Source organism: Rhinichthys klamathensis, unplaced genomic scaffold (assembly GCF_029890125.1).
Source record: "Rhinichthys klamathensis goyatoka isolate OS25496 unplaced genomic scaffold, OSU_Roscu_1.1 h1tg000289l_1, whole genome shotgun sequence".
In the NCBI taxonomy this organism is placed as follows: domain Eukaryota; kingdom Metazoa; phylum Chordata; class Actinopteri; order Cypriniformes; family Leuciscidae; genus Rhinichthys; species Rhinichthys klamathensis.
In genome coordinates, this window is record NW_026606808.1 from 887,998 (window position 1) to 906,574 (window position 18,577).

General features: G+C 39.9%; 1 protein-coding gene and 1 long non-coding RNA gene across 2 annotated transcripts; one reads left to right on the forward strand and one right to left on the reverse strand.

The window, feature by feature from the left end:
• The first annotated feature begins 1,019 nt into the window (after positions 1 to 1,019).
• LOC130103553 (uncharacterized) lies at positions 1,020 to 2,485 on the forward strand. The gene is made up of 5 exons (XR_008809372.1): positions 1,020 to 1,103; positions 1,215 to 1,541; positions 1,686 to 2,068; positions 2,166 to 2,219; positions 2,312 to 2,485. It is a non-coding gene; the product is annotated as an uncharacterized LOC130103553 (long non-coding RNA).
• An 11,548-nt stretch (positions 2,486 to 14,033) lies between these two features.
• Positions 14,034 to 15,131, reverse strand: LOC130103535 (beta-1,3-galactosyltransferase 2-like). Its single transcript, XM_056269782.1, has one exon. It carries the CDS (start codon positions 15,103 to 15,105, stop codon positions 14,158 to 14,160), a length of 948 nt encoding a protein of 315 aa, XP_056125757.1. The 5' UTR covers positions 15,106 to 15,131; the 3' UTR covers positions 14,034 to 14,157.
• Between the last annotated feature and the right edge of the window lie 3,446 nt (positions 15,132 to 18,577).

The following is an 18,577-nucleotide window of genomic DNA, read 5'->3' on the forward strand; positions in this document are numbered from 1 at the left end:
TGCTGCTGCTGCTCAATACAGGTTTGACAATTAGTGTCTTATTCTCATCGGTCAGGTTTTAATGTAAATGGCTCTAATTATCTTTAACATGTTCCAAAAGTGATTGTTTTAATTTTAACTTCATGTCCAGTGAGTCTGAATGTTGGTATAGTTTAACTTTCCTCTCTGTTCTCCAATGTCAGTGTATTTTAAATAGACTTTTTTGACAATACTTTAATTTGAACTAAATTGATCATCATGCGTTGGTTGTGTGTGTGTGTGTGTGTGTGTGTGTGTGTGTGTGTGTGTGTGTGTGTGTGTGTGTGTGTGTGTGTGTGTGTGTGTGTGTGTGTGTGTGTGTGTGTGTGTGAGCAGCAGATTGGTGAATCTGGATTGTAACAATTGAGGATCTCTCCTCTGTCTGTATGTAAACTTCATCTCAGTAATGAAATGTTTTCTTGTTCAGGCTTTGTAACATTGGACCGCTTCTCTGTGTCCTGTAGTCAAGAGAATATTTGTGCTGTGAAGGAGTTTCAGGAGACACTGACGTGTTATTTCTCCAACATCAACAACATCAAAACTGTGTTCTGGGTCAGCCAGAAACAAAGTTCAAACTGGAGAAAGAATGATGAACCTGAAGATTTGACTTTAGACTCGGACTACTCAGGACGGGTGAAGCAGGAGGTCTTAAAAGACCGTTCAACACTCACAATATCAGACCTGAGAGAGAGAGACTCTGGAGAATATCAGCTCATGTTCATCATGAAGGATGGAGTTAAACATCTCAGCTCAGTCGCCGTCAATCTAACAGTCACAGGTGAAACTGAGTCTAGATTCTGGTCACTTCAGCTGTTTTCTTTTGTCATGTGATGAAGTATTTCTTATTTTTTACTTTAATTCAGTCCTGCAGGTGAGAATGAATCCTACAGACCCGAGAGATCAGAGTATAAAACTGACCTGTGATTTTTCCTGCACCGCTGGAGCTGAGTATTATTACTGGATGAAGAATGGAAAGTATTACACAAGTAAAGTGTCTCGAGACATGTTTGTGTCACCCAGCACAGAGGCTGGCAGATATTCCTGTGCTCTTGATATTAACTTAAAACATCGCTCCTCTTCTGTGTGTGAGTGTCAAATAATACACACAATGCGGTACTGTTTGTTCATCCATGTGTATATTTAAACAAGTTTTAAAGTAAGTGTGAGTTTTACATGTTAATCTGTGACTCTTTCAGGTATTTCTAAGAGTGGCTGCTGGGATGTGTCTTACTCCTCTAGAAGAGTCTGTGCTTTGATGGGCTCAACAGTAGATATTTCCAGCACATACTCACATTCCTCTGGTTATACTGTAAATAAAACATTCTGGCATTACGGTCGGCCTGGTGACTTCAGTGATCTGCGTGAGGAGCTTCAGTTTGCTGGTCGTGTGGAGTATGAGGGAAACACACTGAGAATCAAAGAGCTCAAGATGAACGACTCTGGAGAATATAAATTCAGGATCATCACTGACACAGCAGAAGGAAAATACTCTGGATCACCTGGAGTCATGCTTACTGTCACTGGTAACTGATCATGATGGATTTGATAACATTTTAATTAGAAGATTCACAATTTACTGCCATCAAGAATTTTATAAAGTTTTTGTTTTCCATGTCATCCAAATCAATGTTGGGCCCAACTTGAAGTAATTCAACTCTGTTTTTCAGATATGACGGTGATAAGCAGCCCAAACATTATATCAGAGGGACAGGAAGTGATATTAAGCTGTTCAACTAAATGCACTCTGAACAACAATCATAATTACATCTGGTTCAAGAACGGACGGCTGGTAACGGATGGATTCACTAAAGCCAACAAGCTGTACCTGGACTCAGTCAGCAATGAAGATCTTCAAGAGTATTCCTGTGCTGTAGAAGGTGACACTTCTCTCATGATACATGTGCTTTAGTTTGAAATGATTGTTTCTCTGATGGTCATGATTCACTTCTTTGTGTTGTGAATATCCAGTGGACAGCACAGCGTTCAGCCATTATACAGTCATTCTGGTGTTTGTACCTCAGTTTCTCATTATAGCGGCTCTGTGGATGTGGTGAGTAAAACATCCAGTGAAATTCACAATTGCATGATGTACAGTGAATATAATGAAATTAATTCAGATTATAAGACTGTGAATTATGATTCAACAGCTTTTTCATCAGAATGCATCAAATCTCAAAGCCAAACTGAAGACAAAAGTGAAGGTGAGAAATGATTTATATAAAGAATCTGCTATAAGACATGCAATGATAAACACAATAAATGTTTTTAATGTCTTTCTATTTGTCTGTCTCAGAATCTCATGTTCCACATCTGTTCATCTGCTGTCTGTCCATCAGAGCTGGTGGAGTGATGTCATTGTGTTCTTCCATTGTGAGATCATCACCTAGCAACAGTCAGAACTGTCAGCAGCAACATCAGTGATGTCATATCCAGTGACTTATCAATGACTGCGCAGTCTACATAATCAAACAAAGATAAAATGATTGGACACTTTTAGCTTTTTTCTCCCTCCTTACTCCATTAAGTAAGAAGTACTTCCAATAAACAAAATGATTTTTTTTCTATAATGACTGTATACAGTGTTGGGGGAAGTTAAAAGTACTGCATTACAATATTGAATTACTCCCTGAAAAAGTAACTATTTGCATTACTTTAAAGACAAGTGAAACAATACTTGACAAAGACACATGGCAAACACGAGGGCTTGAATACACTAGACTGATGACTAGACAAGGGAAACCTGTGAACACTGAAACAATGAACCAATGGCAGCATGACACCACAGAACACATAGCTGGATCACATGACTAACATGGGATCACATGACAGGAATGAAATAAGAACATGAAACAAAACCAAATCAAGACGTTGTAGCAACTATGAGAATGAGCCAAACATAATTGAAGCTTTCATACATAATCACACGGAAGAGGCTTCACATTCCAGATTCAAGTCACCACACCCAGAGAGTCTGCGACCCAAAAGGACTTTTTGTTGTTTAACTAAAGGAAGAACGTTGTCAATGTCTTATAATTTGGCACAGACAGATCTGTTCAGAAATGGTGAAACAAGAGGCCCTAACAAGAGGTCACCTCTGGGCCCTGCGACTAACAGACTACGCCTTTCTTAAGGACCAAGCCCCTCAAAATTTACACGCTAAAACACTTTACATATCAAAATCCATAAACTCATCCAAGAACAATTCTCGATGGACTTATATTCAAACATCATGCAACTGCACAATTCTATGTTGTTCCTACAATATATGTGTGTGTCTCATATGCTTAGAGATGCCATACAATTCATAATTGTTATAAATATTAGGTGTGTGAATGAAAGTGTGCCGTGCCTCCTGTCAGCAGGATTGTATATTTTTAATTCAAAAGATGGCTCGATTGAAATCTGTGTAAAATGTTTTGTATTTTTATAATAGTAATAATGTCTAAACTGTGGCCTCTTGTTCTCTCTGCTAGTGCTGGAGAACAAGGAGATCATAGATGACCCATGATTTACGATAAGAAGAAAATAGGGCCACCTCCTAATTGGCTAGAACGCATCCGGGAGGTTGGACAAACTTTGAGTTTAAAATCTTAGACCCGGGAAACCCCTTTACACCTCTCTTGTGTTCTCGTTCTCTTGCTCTTGTGCTCTCTCTGGTTCTCTGGGGCTCTTGCCCTCTGCTCTCTGGTGCTCTTGCTCCCTCCCTCGGAAAAGGTCTCGGCAGAACAAGTCGGGTGGAGCAGACGATGGTTATAGTAACCATGTAGACGCAGAGACAATGACCCAACTCAAAATCAGGGTTTAAAACATCTTCATTCAAGCAATCTCAACTCGCCTCACTTTCCTTTCTTTTCCTTTGTTTTCTTTTCGTTAAAAGTCTCGGCAAAACTTAAAAAAGTTAAGTTTTGCTGTAAAGTTTCGTTTAAAGGTTTCGACTGCAACGCGCTTCCACCTTCAAAGACTTTCACCTGTTACGATCCTCGGTATTTGTTTTGTGTGGGTTGTTGGTGTTCTGTCTGTGTATGTGTCCAGGAGTGATTGCAGCTGGAGTGCCCTGATTGGTGGATCTACTGATGCACTGCATTTAAAAGGGCGGCGCTCACTGAAGATGGGGAGCTCATTCGGGCGTTGGCCTCGTGGCGTTAGGAGCTCCGGATTCCTCCTCCCGTCGACAGATCCCAAACCCTTCGACTTTATGATTATGTGTTACTGATGATTTACTACGACTTTGTTTGTATGATTTAGGAGCGTCCTGCCATTTAATTTGACTTCGTTTGCGATTTGTTTATTTATAGGGAGTTAGGGAAGTTACTTTGTAATTTGATTTACTCCCTGATTAGGTAATTTATGTATGTTTGTTTATAAGTTTATTTTGTTTATTATTTTGGCCTTGGGGCACCCTGAAGCCATTACTCCTTAATTTAATCATTTCTTTCCATTATAAAAATAAATTATATTTTTATTAGAACCTAGTTTTGTGTCTTTGGTCAGCCGGGGCTGGTTTCCTTTTAACATCAATAAACTCCACGTCCAACCGTCTTTATAATACGGGACGTAACAAATGGGGGCTCGTCCTTTCGTAACGAATTCGGACACGTTATGGTAACAAGTTCGTCCTATGGTATGTATACATCTCTTTTTCTCCTTTTGCTGGTGCAGACGTTTTATTGGCAGTTTTTTCTTGAAAATCGGGGAAAGGGATATAGAATGGATTTTAGTATTGATGCGTTTCGACAAAAACCTTCGCGTGAAGGGTTAGAATTGTGTCGTAAAGAGGATTTGTATTTGATTGCTGATTATTATGACATTTCTGTAGTAAAATCAACTCGTAAAAAAGAAGTGCGGGACGTAATACAGGATGCTTTGATACGACAGGGTGTCTTAACAGCAGTTAAAAATCCTGAAATTGAGGGTAGGGAGATGGGGGAAAGCGAAAGGGATGAAGAGCAGGCTTCGAGCAGTAAACCGGTGCTTCATTCACTTAGTGGGGTAGATACGGAAGATTTAAAACTCGCTATCCAATTAAAACAACTCAATTTGGAAATTAAACGTCAAGAACATACTACCCAACTCTTGCGCTTTAGACAATGTGAATTGGAGACACAGGCTGGTCGACCGCTTGGTGAGGCTAAACCAACGCTACCTGCTGTTGTTCGAACTAGTCTGAGTTTAAATCGTGCGTCTGATTCATCGTTGCCTATGCCTTCTGTAAATTCGGATTTTGACATTAGTAGACAAATCAACCTCGTGCCACCGTTTCGGGAGGCCGAGGTTGATTCATATTTTGGTGCGTTTGAACGCGTCGCCGCTGCTTTGCGCTGGCCGAAAGAAGTCTGGCCTCTTTTGTTGCAATGTCGTTTAACTGGAAAGGCTCAGGAAGTCTGTTCCGCTTTGTCCCTTAACGACAGTTTAGATTATGAAAAAGTAAAAACCGCTGTGTTGAGAGAGCCTATGAGCTTGTCCCCGAGGCTTATCGCCAAAAGTTCCGTTTGCATGTGAAAACTGCCAATCAAACGTTCGTTGAGTATGCGCGTGAGAAAAGCGCACTTTTTGATAAATGGTGTCAGGCCAACAAAACGACAAATTTTAATGAGCTTCGTAAACTCGTTTTGATTGAAGAGTTTAAAAATTCGTTGCCCGATAAAATTGTGGTGTACTTGAATGAGCAAAAAGTTGTGACCCTTGCGGAGGCCGCTGTGTGTGCTGACGAATTTGTATTAACGCACAAAAACGTATTCGTGGCACCTGCTCGTCAAGAAACATCAAATTTTGCGAGTTCTGAGAGAACTGTAAAACCAGTTAAACTCTTGAAAACATCAGTGCAACCTGATGATCGTGAGTGTTTTTATTGTCACGAAGCGGGTCATTTGATTGCTGTATGTCCTGTTTTGAAAAAGAAAAATAGGACTCAACAGCATAAAGGAGTTGGTTTCGTACAAACTATTACTAAACCGTCGAAGCCAGAAATTGATGCAATTTTTGAACCTTTTATTGGTCGAGGAATGATTTCCTTAAGTGATCTGGAAAATGATCAAGTGCCTGTTGCTATGTTGCGTGATACAGGTTCAGCGCAGTCGTTTATTTTGAAAAGTTCGTTGCCATTTTCGGAGAAAACGTACTGTGGTTCGGATGTATTAGTGCAGGGAATTGCAATGCAGGTGGAAAAGGTTCCCTTGCATAAAATATATATTCGATCTGAGTGGGTAACTGGTTTCGTAAAGGTGGCTGTTCGTGCTCAATTACCTATAAATGGCGTAATTCTGATAATTGGAAATGACTTGGCAGGTGGAAAAGTTTTCCCTCTTCCTGAGGTCATTGAGAATCCGTTAGATGAAACATCCGTTGTGTGTAAGCCAGATGCGGTAGATTTGTCTGTGTTTCCTGCCTGCGTGATTACTCGGGCTCAATCACAAAAATTTCCCACTGTAGTTGATCTTTCTGACACTTTTCTTGTTGATGAAAACGTGACTGATTCTGGTCCATTACTGTCTGAGTCCGCGTTGAAACCGCTGTCCATTAGCAGTGGTGCTGAATTTGGTTCCGCTGACCTGTTGCTTTCAGTAGATCGGGCATTATTAGCTGCCGAGCAAAAACAAGATCAGTCGCTCGAAGTTTGCCGAGATGCTGCTGTAAGTTCAGAACAAATTGTGAAAAAGCAAATTGGTTATTATGATATGGATGGAGTATTAATGCGGAAATGGACACCTTCCGTGTCTGATAATTCAGGTTGGGACACATTGTATCAGTTCCCAAATGTTTTCGAGAACAAGTGTTAAGTGTGGCACATGCTGGACATTTAGGTGTGGCTAAAACGCTTTATCGAGTTTTGCGTTATTTCTTTTGGCCTAAGATTAAGTCGGATGTCACAAAATATTGTAGATCATGTCATACTTGTCAGATGGTTGGGAAGACCAGGTTATTTCCCCAGCACCTCTTAAGCCAATTCCTGCCATCGGAGAACCATTTGAGCGCATAATATTAGACTGTGTCGGGCCGCTGCCAAAAACAAAAGCAGGTCATACTTACTTGCTTACGCTTATGTGCACAGCAACTCGTTATCCTGAGGCGATACCACTTCGTTCGTTGAGAGCTAAAGCCATTGTGAAAGCTTTAATTGTGTTCTTTTCTACTTTTGGCCTTCCGAGAATTGTTCAGACGGACCAAAGAACAAATTTTATGTCCCGGTTGTTTAATCAAGTTTTGTCCCAGTTGAAGGTTAAACACATCATTTCCAGCGCTTATCATCCTGAGTCTCAGGGGGCACTGGAACAATTCCATCAAACTTTGAAAACTATGTTACGCACTTACTGTGTTGATTCGGAAAAAGAATGGGACGAAGGATTACCGTTGCTGTTGTTCTCTGTACGTGAGACCATACAGGAATCTTTGGGGTTTAGTCCCGCAGAGTTAGTTTTTGGGCATACGGTGCATGGTCCCCTTAAACTGCTTAAAGAAAACTGGTTGTCTGAAACAAAGCCATCTTGCAATCTTTTGGTTTATGTAAGCTCGTTTCGAGAACGTCTGCATAAAGCTCGAGATTTGGCTCGGTCAGCTTTAATAAAGACTCAAATCAAGATGAAGGAGTGTTTTGACAAGAAGGCAGTCGTTCGTTCTTTTGTGAAAGGTGACAAGGTTCTTGTTTTGTTACCACTTCCTGGCTCTTCGCTGCAAGCAAAGTTTTCAGGACCTTACATCGTGGAGCGAAAGCTCAGTGATACTGACTATATTATATGTACCCATGATCGACAGAGGAAAACCCGTGTGTGCCACATTAACATGTTGAAGCATTATGTTGTCCGTGGTGAATCAAGGGAGTTAAAGAGCTCTCCTGTTCCAGTTGCTTCATTGTCTGTGGTACCACCTTCCTGTGGAGATGAAGACGGGTTAAATCTACGGAGTATGCCAGTGTCTGGTGTCAGATTGAATAACTCTGAAATTTTGTCCGATCTCAATTCTCACTTATGTCATTTAACAGTGAATCAACGATCTGATATTAGGAGTTTGATCCAGTCTTTTCTAGGACTGTTTTCAGATGTAAATACGCAGACAAATGTTATTCAGCATGATATTGAAGTGAATGATCATCCAACTATTAAGCAACATGCGTATCGAGTTAATCCTGTGAGACGTAAAATTATCGAGTCTGAAGTGAAATATCTACTGGAAAATGATTTTGCTGTTCCGAGCACAAGTGCTTGGAGCTCGCCTTGTCTACTTGTTCCGAAATCTGATGGAACCCATCGATTCTGTACGGATTACCGTAAGGTAAATGCGATCACGAAACCTGATTCATTTCCACTACCATTAATGGAAGATTGTGTGGATAGCGTAGGATCGGCTCAGTTTGTTACAAAGCTCGATCTTTTGAAAGGGTATTGGCAAGTTCCCCTAACTGAACGTGCAGCCGAAATATCTGCTTTTGTCACGCCTGACAACTTCCTGAATTATACTGTGATGGCTTTCGGACTTCGGAACGCGCCGGTGACTTTCCAGAGACTAATGCACATCATATTAGCTGATGTTAAGAACTGTAAAGCATATTTGGATGATATTGTGGTGTATTCGGCTAGCTGGAAAGAACATATAGCCACCTTATTCACTGTTTTTACGCGCTTGCTAAATGCTTCCCTCACGTTGAATTTGTCCAAGTGTGAGTTTGCCAAGGCAACTATTATGTATTTGGGAAAACGGGTTGGACAGGGACAAGTACGTCCTGCAGTCCAGAAAGTACAGGGAATTGTTGGTTTTCCTGCGCCTGAAACCAAGCGTGACCTTCGCCGTTTTCTAGGAATGGCTGGTTATTATAGAGCATTTTGCCGAAATTTCTCTAATGTGGCTCTACCATTACCTAATCTGCTCCGTGCTTCACACAAGTTCTTGTGGTCTGAGGATTGTCAACATGCTTTTGAAGCTGTAAAAAGTCTGTTGTGTAGTGACCCAGTGTTGGCTGCCCCGGATTATTCACGTCCGTTTAAACTTGATGTTGATGCTAGTGCTACCGGAGCTGGAGCAGTTCTCTTACAGGATGATATCCATGCAGTTGAGCATCCAGTAGCCTACTTTTCGAAAAAGTTCTTGCCATAACAGTTACACTATAGTACTATTGAAAAAGAAGCACTCGCTTTACTGTTGGCGTTACAGCATTTTGAAGTGTATGTGGGATCAAGTCCTATTCCCGTGCTCGTCTTTACTGATCATAATCCACTCGTATTTTTGTCTCGAATGCGCAATGCAAATCAACGGATTATGCGCTGGTCCTTGTTTATTCAAGATTTTAATCTTGAGATTCGTTATAAAAAGGGCAAGGACAATGTTTTAGCAGATACCTTATCTCGTTCTTTTGGTTGTGTTTAAAAAAATTATTTATTAAATTTTTTTTTGTGTGTGGGGGTGTTACGATCCTCGGTATTTGTTTTGTGTGGGTTGTTGGTGTTCTGTCTGTGTATGTGTCCAGGAGTGATTGCAGCTGGAGTGCCCTGATTGGTGGATCTACTGATGCACCGCATTTAAAAGGGCGGCGCTCACTGAAGATGGGGAGCTCATTCGGGCGTTGGCCTCGTGGCGTTAGGAGCTCCGGATTCCTCCTCCCGTCAACAGATCCCAAACCCTTCGACTTTATGATTATGTGTTACTGATGATTTACTTCGACTTTGTTTGTATGATTTAGGAGCGTCCTGCCATTTAATTTGACTTCGTTTGCGATTTGTTTATTTATAGGGAGTTAGGGAAGTTACTTTGTAATTTGATTTACTCCCTGATTAGGTAATTTATGTATGTTTGTTTATAAGTTTATTTTGTTTATTATTTTGGCCTTGGGGCACCCTGAAGCCATTACTCCTTAATTTAATCATTTCTTTCCATTATAAAAATAAATTATATTTTTATTGGAACCTAGTTTTGTGTCTTTGGTGATCTGTCGGCCGGGGCTGGTTTCCTTTTAACATCAATAAACTCCACGTCCAACCGTCTTTATAATACGGGACGTAACACATCCGTCCGCCAACACACCACGTGATTGGCTGCCCAAGATCTAGCAGGCACGAGGAGACCGCTAGCCAAGCAACGGACCCGGGAAACCCCTTTACACCGACAAAAGGGAACCCCCAAAGCAAACTGAAGACAAGCAAGTAGCCTTCAGACTCTTAACTGAACTGGTGCATTAATATAAAATTGAATAACCTGCCTCAGAAACGATAGAAGGGTTAAATCGATGATTGATGGTTCGTTCAGGTCATGTCTTTTAAGTGCATTTAGAAACTTGGGATCTCACTATCTGACTCCTAAAACTCATTCTTCCTCACTCTCTGTCTTTCTGCAACTCGTATGAATGTGTGTGTGTGTGTGTTAGATACAGTATTAGTTTTATGTGTTAGTCTTATAATCAATAAGGTATTGTTTGTGTGTGTTAGATATTAGTTTTATGTGTTAGTCATAGGCTTATAATCAAAGTATTGTTTGTATTTGAAAAGAGAAGCATTACTTGTTGTGTTATGTGCAGAGCCGGACAGTAACGGAGTACATTTACTTGAGTACAGTACTTAAGTACAATTTTGAGGGATCTGTACTTTACTCGAGTATCATTTTTGGGGAGTACTTATGACTTTACTCAAGTACATTTGAGAGGCAAATATTGTACTCTTTACTCCAATACATTTCTATCCATAACCGTGAGTACCCGAGTAAAAAAAAAAAAAAGTAAAAAGAAAAAGAAAAATCTCGGAAACCCTCAATTTGTTGTTTCCCTCTCAAACGTGATTGGATTGTGCAGGCGCCACTGATTGGGACAGCCTATCAGCAATCACTTCCAGCTTTCCGCCAAAGTCAACTCCATGGTCAGATTTTATATTACACATTAATGTAAGCCAAGCATTTGGTTTGATGTTCTTGAGTATGTGGTGTGTTTAACACAGATGTGGCAGTGGCGTAGCCACGAGGGATTTCTGATTTCTTAAAAAAAAAACTTTAGGAGGCAAAATATATTTTTACTGATTATGTGAATTACACTGCGCAAACCAAAGTAGGCTACTACCCAGCGAATGAAGAAGGGTTGGCGCTCAGTCTCCACAGTACATAAAATATTAATTTTGTTTTATTTTATTTTTCGGGTTTGCATTTATGAGGAAAAAACAATGTTATGGACGTGTTCTCCGTTAAGGACGTGAGCGCTCTGAAAGCGGCATACAAAATGCTTTAAAACTTTCACAGAGACATCAAACAGAAAACACAAAACCTTTCTTTAACCTGAATTTCGTTTTGCATTAATTGTATCTTAATTTTAATCAATGTTTCATCAACCAATTGCCTGGGTTTAATAAATAAGAAGTAAATAGCAGACGATAGATAAGAAACGGAGGCGCCGGCACGTGAACTGGATCTCGTCTCATAAATGAACCGAAACTCAGTGTATAAGGTAGCCTACTTGCCTCTCACAGACATGTCTACTTTTAAACAGAAAAATTCAAAACGAAAGAAAACAGACTACAGACTGCTCTCTGCTTATGTAATCCGTATGAAATGTGCATTTCTCTCTGGCGCGTTCACTACTGAAGATCGCGAGTCAGCATCGTCAACTTCATCTTAGCCGACACTGACAAAGAAAACACTTGTTTATTAACAAGTGTTTATTAATAAACAATTAAAATATCTCCTTGCTATATTTTACATATTCATAATCATTCCTTTTGCCGGTTCTTTGTGACAGCTTTTAGGTGCTTTATTGGCAGCGCCACCCTTACATGTGGTGTGTGTGTGTGTGTGTGTGTGTTGTCCCCGCATTTAAGATGGGACCCCCCATAAATTTAATTTAATTAAATAAAGCAACATGGTAAAAAGATGAAAATGACTTGATTTTACTTTCAATTCCTTTTACATTCTCCAAGGTATTAACATTAACATTTTTCATAACTCCATGTAGGACGTTTCTGTGCATAAATGTAAGCACTGTGGCAGTAGATTAGTAATGCAATATTTAGAAAATTTACTCTTGTACTCTTGATACTCAAGTACTTTTAAAAACAAGTACTTTAGTACTTTTACTTAAGTAGACATCTGAATGTAGTACTTTTACTTGTACTTGAGTAAAATTTAGCAAGGGGTATCTGTACTTTTACTCAAGTAACAAAGCTCTGTACTCTGTCCGCCTCTGGTTATGTGCTTTCGAATTTATTGTCTTGAACTGCGATCTAAGCTACATATGCTTTTACCCTTGAATTATTTATTAATTTAGCTGTTAGCTGGGAATTAGTCTTTCTTGGCCAGGAAGATATTATATTTCCTAGTATTAATAATTGTTTATGCTTTCCGTTCATTGGATGAACTGATAAAATGATCATACTATTGATTCTGCTACAGTAAATTCTGAAAATAATTAAATTATTAATTATTGATCATAATCCGTTATGAATAATAATTAGTTATATTTATACGGGCGTATAAACACTACAACGTGACAATTACTTACTTTTCTCATGTAGGCTGAACTTGCTTGTTTGTTTTTATTACAAAAACAAATAAATGAAAACAGAAATGTGATGTTTAATCAAAGTCATTTTTGCCTATATGTGAATTGGATCATCAAAGGTCAGCAGTAAAGACATTGGTTAATAAATTGAGATTAAATGCACAAAGAATATTTGTGTAATTTAACATAATTAATTATTTCAGTTTTGCATAATATTCTGAGTTTGCGTTTCACAGTTTTGATTCATTTTGAGGAATTCCGAATCTGTTTTGTGTAAGTGAGATGGTCTAGAACTAACCATCATGTTCACATACAACGCCTCTGCGCTTACTCCTGTTTTCTCTCAACATGGGGACAGGAAAGGAGTCAGTCAATAACTTGCTTTACTTATTTGAAAAAGTAACTTGGATATTTGTTGTAAATTTGAATGTAATGTGTTTCTTTAGGTACTTGGTTATAGTAATCTGATTACAAAACTTGCATGCGTTACCCCTAACACTGATCGTATATTGATCCGTCCTATATGGGGCATAGCCTTCGTGTTGTTTTATTCTTTTATTCTTGTGTTATTGTGTACTTTTATGTTTTATATTTCAATAGAAAAACTGTAACCACAGAAATTATGCCTGTCATTGTGGAAAACAATTTCTTCATTGCTTCCATTATCTGTGCTTAACTGGGAAGACAGTGCCACCTTCTGGTCAGAAGTATTTAAATGTTCTTGTGAAATGTTTAAGAGTTCAAAATGCTTAAGTTCTTCAGTTCGTCTGTCTTTCTCATCTTGGTCTGTCTCATGGCAGCTGGTCGAGCACAGTGTGTAAAGCTCTCGTACTCTGAAGGTTTTGTGTTGAAACATTACTGAACTCTGTCTTAAAATGGCACGCCTGTTGATTTCTGAGTCTTTGCATTGTGCCACTAATATGTAGCTATTTTTAGCATCATTTAACAGGCTGTCTTCCCAAAATCCTGTGCCTTCAGTAGAGTTCAGTACTTCAGTAAAGTGTCCTCGAGCAGTTGAAGGACCTTTCTTCCATTTCTCTTAACTTGATTTCATGTTTCCAGTTCATGGGAGACAAATGAACACCCAAACACCCTTCCTGGTTCATTCTTTGCTTTATTTTGGCTAAAGATGACAACTGACTTGTCATTTATCAAAAATTATTTTAGAAAAGAGAAAGGAAATAACATCAGCAGTGTCAAAATGTCTTTGAAAGAGGTAGTAGAAATGACACCCTTTGGCAGGGGTTCTCAGGGTTCACTTTCCTGCATAGTTTAGCTCTTCAACCCTTATCAAACACACTTGAACAAGATAATCAATCTTCAGGATTGCTACGTACGTTCACACCATGTCATAACGTGTAGTTACAACTTGCAAACTCTGAATTCTCGGAGAGCTCCGACTTGTACCACCTGACCACTGCAGATTAATTTGGACTTTGACCTCTTAAAATGATGTTTAAACCTGATGGTTATTGGTAATGTTATGGTTATTGTTCTTGGTGTGAAAGCGATTAGAGAGAGAGAGAGAGAGAGAGAGAGAGAGAGAGAGAGAGAGAGAGAGAGAGAGAGAGAGAGAGAGAGAGAGAGAGAGAGAGAGATACACAGCTATCAGGTAAAACAAACAGGTTACTTTTGTAAAATGAATTAAACTGAACCTTTAGCTACAGAAATTTTGCATCTCAGCAAGGTTTGCTGGATGAGTGGATATCCATCCAATAGGAAATCAGCTGTGTGTGGCTGTCTGTAAGTATTGCTATTAGTCCAGAATAGTAACAGCGATTGAATTGTGGCGGCGGTTTGACGACAAACTGCCTGATATTTGGTGGTTTCTTAGGAGTAATTCCCAAATGCTTCAAGCACATGCCCAGATATGCGTCCTCAATAAAAATAGGTCTAATATGCCTCGAGACTTGTAGGATCTTCTCCGGCAAGTCCATAGAAAAGATATAACACATTCCCAGAGGATATGGAGGATATCTGGATTTAGGATACACATCGTGAGGAACATAAAACTTGTTGGATGGATCTCTCAAGACACTGTTGCCAGACAATACTAGGCCGGTAATGTAGTTATGTTGTAGTTTTTTCAGACTCACAAGCATGTTTATCAGGTTGTTCATGTTGAGGAGCACGTCTGCGTCCACTTTCGCCGCGTAGGACGCCTGTTGACACTTTTTGCTGAGCCATTCCATCATGACCATGGTTTTAATGGTCAGATTCCTGTAGGAATCCTGGAAGTTGCTCTGCAGAAGGTCTTGGTACTGCTGGCTCTCATTCTGGAGTTGCTCCTGCAGTGTTTCGTTACCACTTCGCGAGCCCAGAAGAAACAGAACCAGCACCACTCTGTCCCGGACGAGCTTCTCGCTGCCCCACGTTATCCTGATGGCTTTACGTGCCTCGAAGTTCTCCGGAGCCACAGGAATGATAACCACCACAAAGGGCTTTTGTTGCTCACACTTCTCTGGCTGGTCGAGGATAAATCTGTAATTTTGAGCAACATGGTAGTTCCCTATGTGTTTCGCCACCGTCTCCCCCTTTCTTCTTTCGAGGGTAGAAGCAGTGAAATACAGCAATAAAACATTAAGTAGGATGAGGAGACCAACCAGTAGCCAACTCTTACAGAACATCTGAACGAGGCTGAAAATAAAATAAAGTTTTTGTTTAAAAATGTGTTTTATTTCTAGCCTGAATTTCTGATTTGTTCAATTCGTCCCAAAAAATTGGAGGAAAAATTATTTGTCAATGCTTTTGCGTTCTCTCGCAAATGTTTCGCAAAGTTTCTCAGCAGAATACAAAAGTTTTGTGAGGAAACGTAAAGTTTTTCAGAGAAACACAAAGGTTTTGAAAGGGAACATAAATGTTTTGCGAGTGAATGCAAAGTTTCTCAGGGGAATGCAAAAGTTTTGTGAGCGAACACCAAAGCATAGAAATATATTTTTTCCTCCCATCTCATAATTTTTCCATCATGTCCCTTTAGCAGCTCCATAAATTTGAATTTAATCTTTAAAGGAATAGTTCAGACAAAGGATGGGGATGTGACGACAGAATGTTTTTAGGTGAATCCATCCTATTTTAGGTGAACTGTCCCTTTAAATGTAAAGATTTCATTAAGTGGGTCATTGTTGCACGGTTGATAAAATGCAAAAACACTGTGGTTCTTTTGCGCTTAGATGCTCAAAGGCTCTTCAGCAAAATCATATTAAATTTCCCTGATGCAAATTCAGTACTTTCTCCTCTCTAAAAACCTGAGATGCAATTAACTCTAAGATGCTTAAAGCCAAAATCAAATCTGTAAAGTGTTCGCACATACCTTATCTTGTCTTGAGAGTAACAGCGATACTGGACATGTGTCCTCAGAGTCGCTGTATCCGGTTTGCTCCTCCTCTTGTTCTTTTTCCTGACCTATTGTATCCTTTAAAAACCACCTGGTGAGGCTGTCAAGGTGTAACAGTGAGCTTGCGAAGATCTAGAATCATTTTGCTACTCAAAAGAATCATGTTACCACCCGGCTCTCAGTCATTCTCCTCTGTCGAAAAGTGTTTTCCATTGTGTTTCTGATGCCAACTGTTACTTAAAATAGCTCCTAATATTTGAGATGGTTCTAAATACAGTGTCTTTTAATGTCTAAATGTTTTGATGATCTAAGGCATTATGATAGGCTACTCTGGAAGCTGCTGCCTCACCTTACCAATATATTTGCATGGCATGCAAAGCACAAGACGAAGGTTCCAACATGACCGTGTCAACATTTGAGTTGTAAAGTATTGAAAGAAACAACATTCAAAGTCCTGAATATGAAACATAAGCTGGTTGTCACAGGTGGCTATATCAAAGAAGCGCCCGATAATAGAGAAATCCAGGAAATCGTTTTTTTAATCCAAACACTCAGAAACAGGCAGGGGAAACTCAGAAAACACCCACTTTTGTGTATACCTGCGTGTAAACACTGGTGCCTTTTTTATTATTATTAATTTACTTGATCAATATTGGAATATTGGAAATTTTTCCGCTCCCTTCCAAAAGGGAACTCGCGCTGCGTCCCCTAGGGGTCGTTAAGGGGAATGCCTCTGGCATGACTGGTGTCTGAAGCATGAGTCTAAAATCGACAATGAACTTGACATTGGCAGGTTGCAGCCTATGACATCATCACCGCTGCGACCGTGAGTATAAAAGGGCACCTGTGAAATACGTCATCCTCTTTCTTGTCTTCAGGATACCTGTTTGTTTGAACGTGTGTCTAAACAAGTAAAGGGGATTATGGCTAGGCTAGCACTGGCGGCTGGCGCTAAGTCTTTCAGGCAGTGTGTGCATCCGAGTCAGCGTTTTCTGACACCCGATGACACACACAATATATGTATGTCATTTGCATGGGCGAGGAGCATGCACTCTCAGTGCTTGAGGGGGCTGTTTGCGTACACTGTGATTGCTTCTTCTCTGTGTAGAAATGTCAAACTTCAGACTTCATACGTCCCGACCCTCACGTCTGTATCTTTTCTCGAGGAAATCCTATCTCTCTGACTTACTTTCTCCTTATATTCCCCCTCGAACTCTCTGATCTTCTGGCTGTGATCTCCTATGTGAGCGGAGATTTCGTCTATCGTCTATGGGTGGCAGGTCTTTCTCTGTTATGGCCCCTAAGCTATGGAACTCTCTTCCGTTGGCTTTCAGGACAACAACCACGTTGCACGAATTTAAGTATAAACTCAAAACACACTTGTTTAACCAGTATTTCAGGCATGAAAATGTTAATTTGACATAACACAGTCACAATGTTAACTTGGGCTCCAATAATTTTGCATCTTTACTCCAACTGCCCACTAGGCTGTCTGTAATTAATGTTTGTTGTCTCTGTTTTTATGTTTGTATTGCAAATGTAATGCGACTTGCAACTGCAATCGCTCATTACTTGGACTGGACAAATGTCCATTGTCCGTTTATGTGTAAACTGCTTGTTATTTACTGTCATTGTGAAGCGTCCTTGAGCTTGGGAAAGGCGCTATATAAATTAAACTTATTATTATTATTATTAAATCGGGACAGCCATCTGTGCCTCGCGGTTCAGGACCTGCTTCGGCTGAGGCGAGTAGGAAACTGAAGTCGTGGAGCTCGCAGATGGAGCTCGCGGATGAACTTGAAGGGAGTGGATTCTGGAATCCACTGCTGCTTCATTGATAATGAGTGATTATAATCAAGGTATTAAGCAATATTTTTCCTTCCAAATATCAAATGAGTTGAATGACTTCTCTGGGCTTATGAGATTTTACTTAGCTATAGAAGTTACCAGTGTAATTACCTGAAATGTTCTTTTCATGTATTGTTTAATATCTGAGAGGTGACTGAGGGTCTGGTCGAAGCCAGGAAGGCAGTAACAGTGCTGGCTCATTTAGCCCGCCTTCCAGTAATTAAATATGTGCTCCTTTTGTTTGAGAAAGGTATTCAACAAGTGTTAAAACCTATATATGTTCTTCTAGCTCACTATGACAGCTATAGGTCACAAGGGTCATTGGAACCAATAGTTTAAGTGACCATTTCTTAGTTAAAGCATTTACTTTACGGTTCTATATTACATTGTCCCCTCACTAAGAGAAAGAACATGTTATCTGGATGTTTTGGGAAGAGTCTCCTGTTTAGAGGCCGACCAAATCCAACCTTGAAGAAGCTGTGTGTGTGTGTGTGTGTGTGTGTGTGTGTGTGTGTGTGCGCGTGTGTGTCTGTGTGTTAGTATTCTTGGTTACAGGTTAAGGAACAAGTGACATTATTGGATACTGACTGACTTGTTTTTTTCGACATGCTGGCGCCTAGACACCCCGGAGGGCCACTCGTGCCTAACTTAGGGTCCTGGTGGCAGCCGTACAGACTATGGAGATGTGCTACTGCCTATCAGTCCATGTGTGGAAATTTACTATGTTTATCTATTTCTTAGCCAATCAGAATCTTTCAACCTGAAGTAAGGATGTGGCTTAGACCTTGGTGAAGGGTATAATTGCTGTGATCTTTGTAACTGTAAGAGGAGCAGCCTACGAACTCTTTGTGAGTCATAAAGCTGACTCCTGCTTGATGAAACTACAAACTATCTTCAGTAAAACAATTCTTCAATTT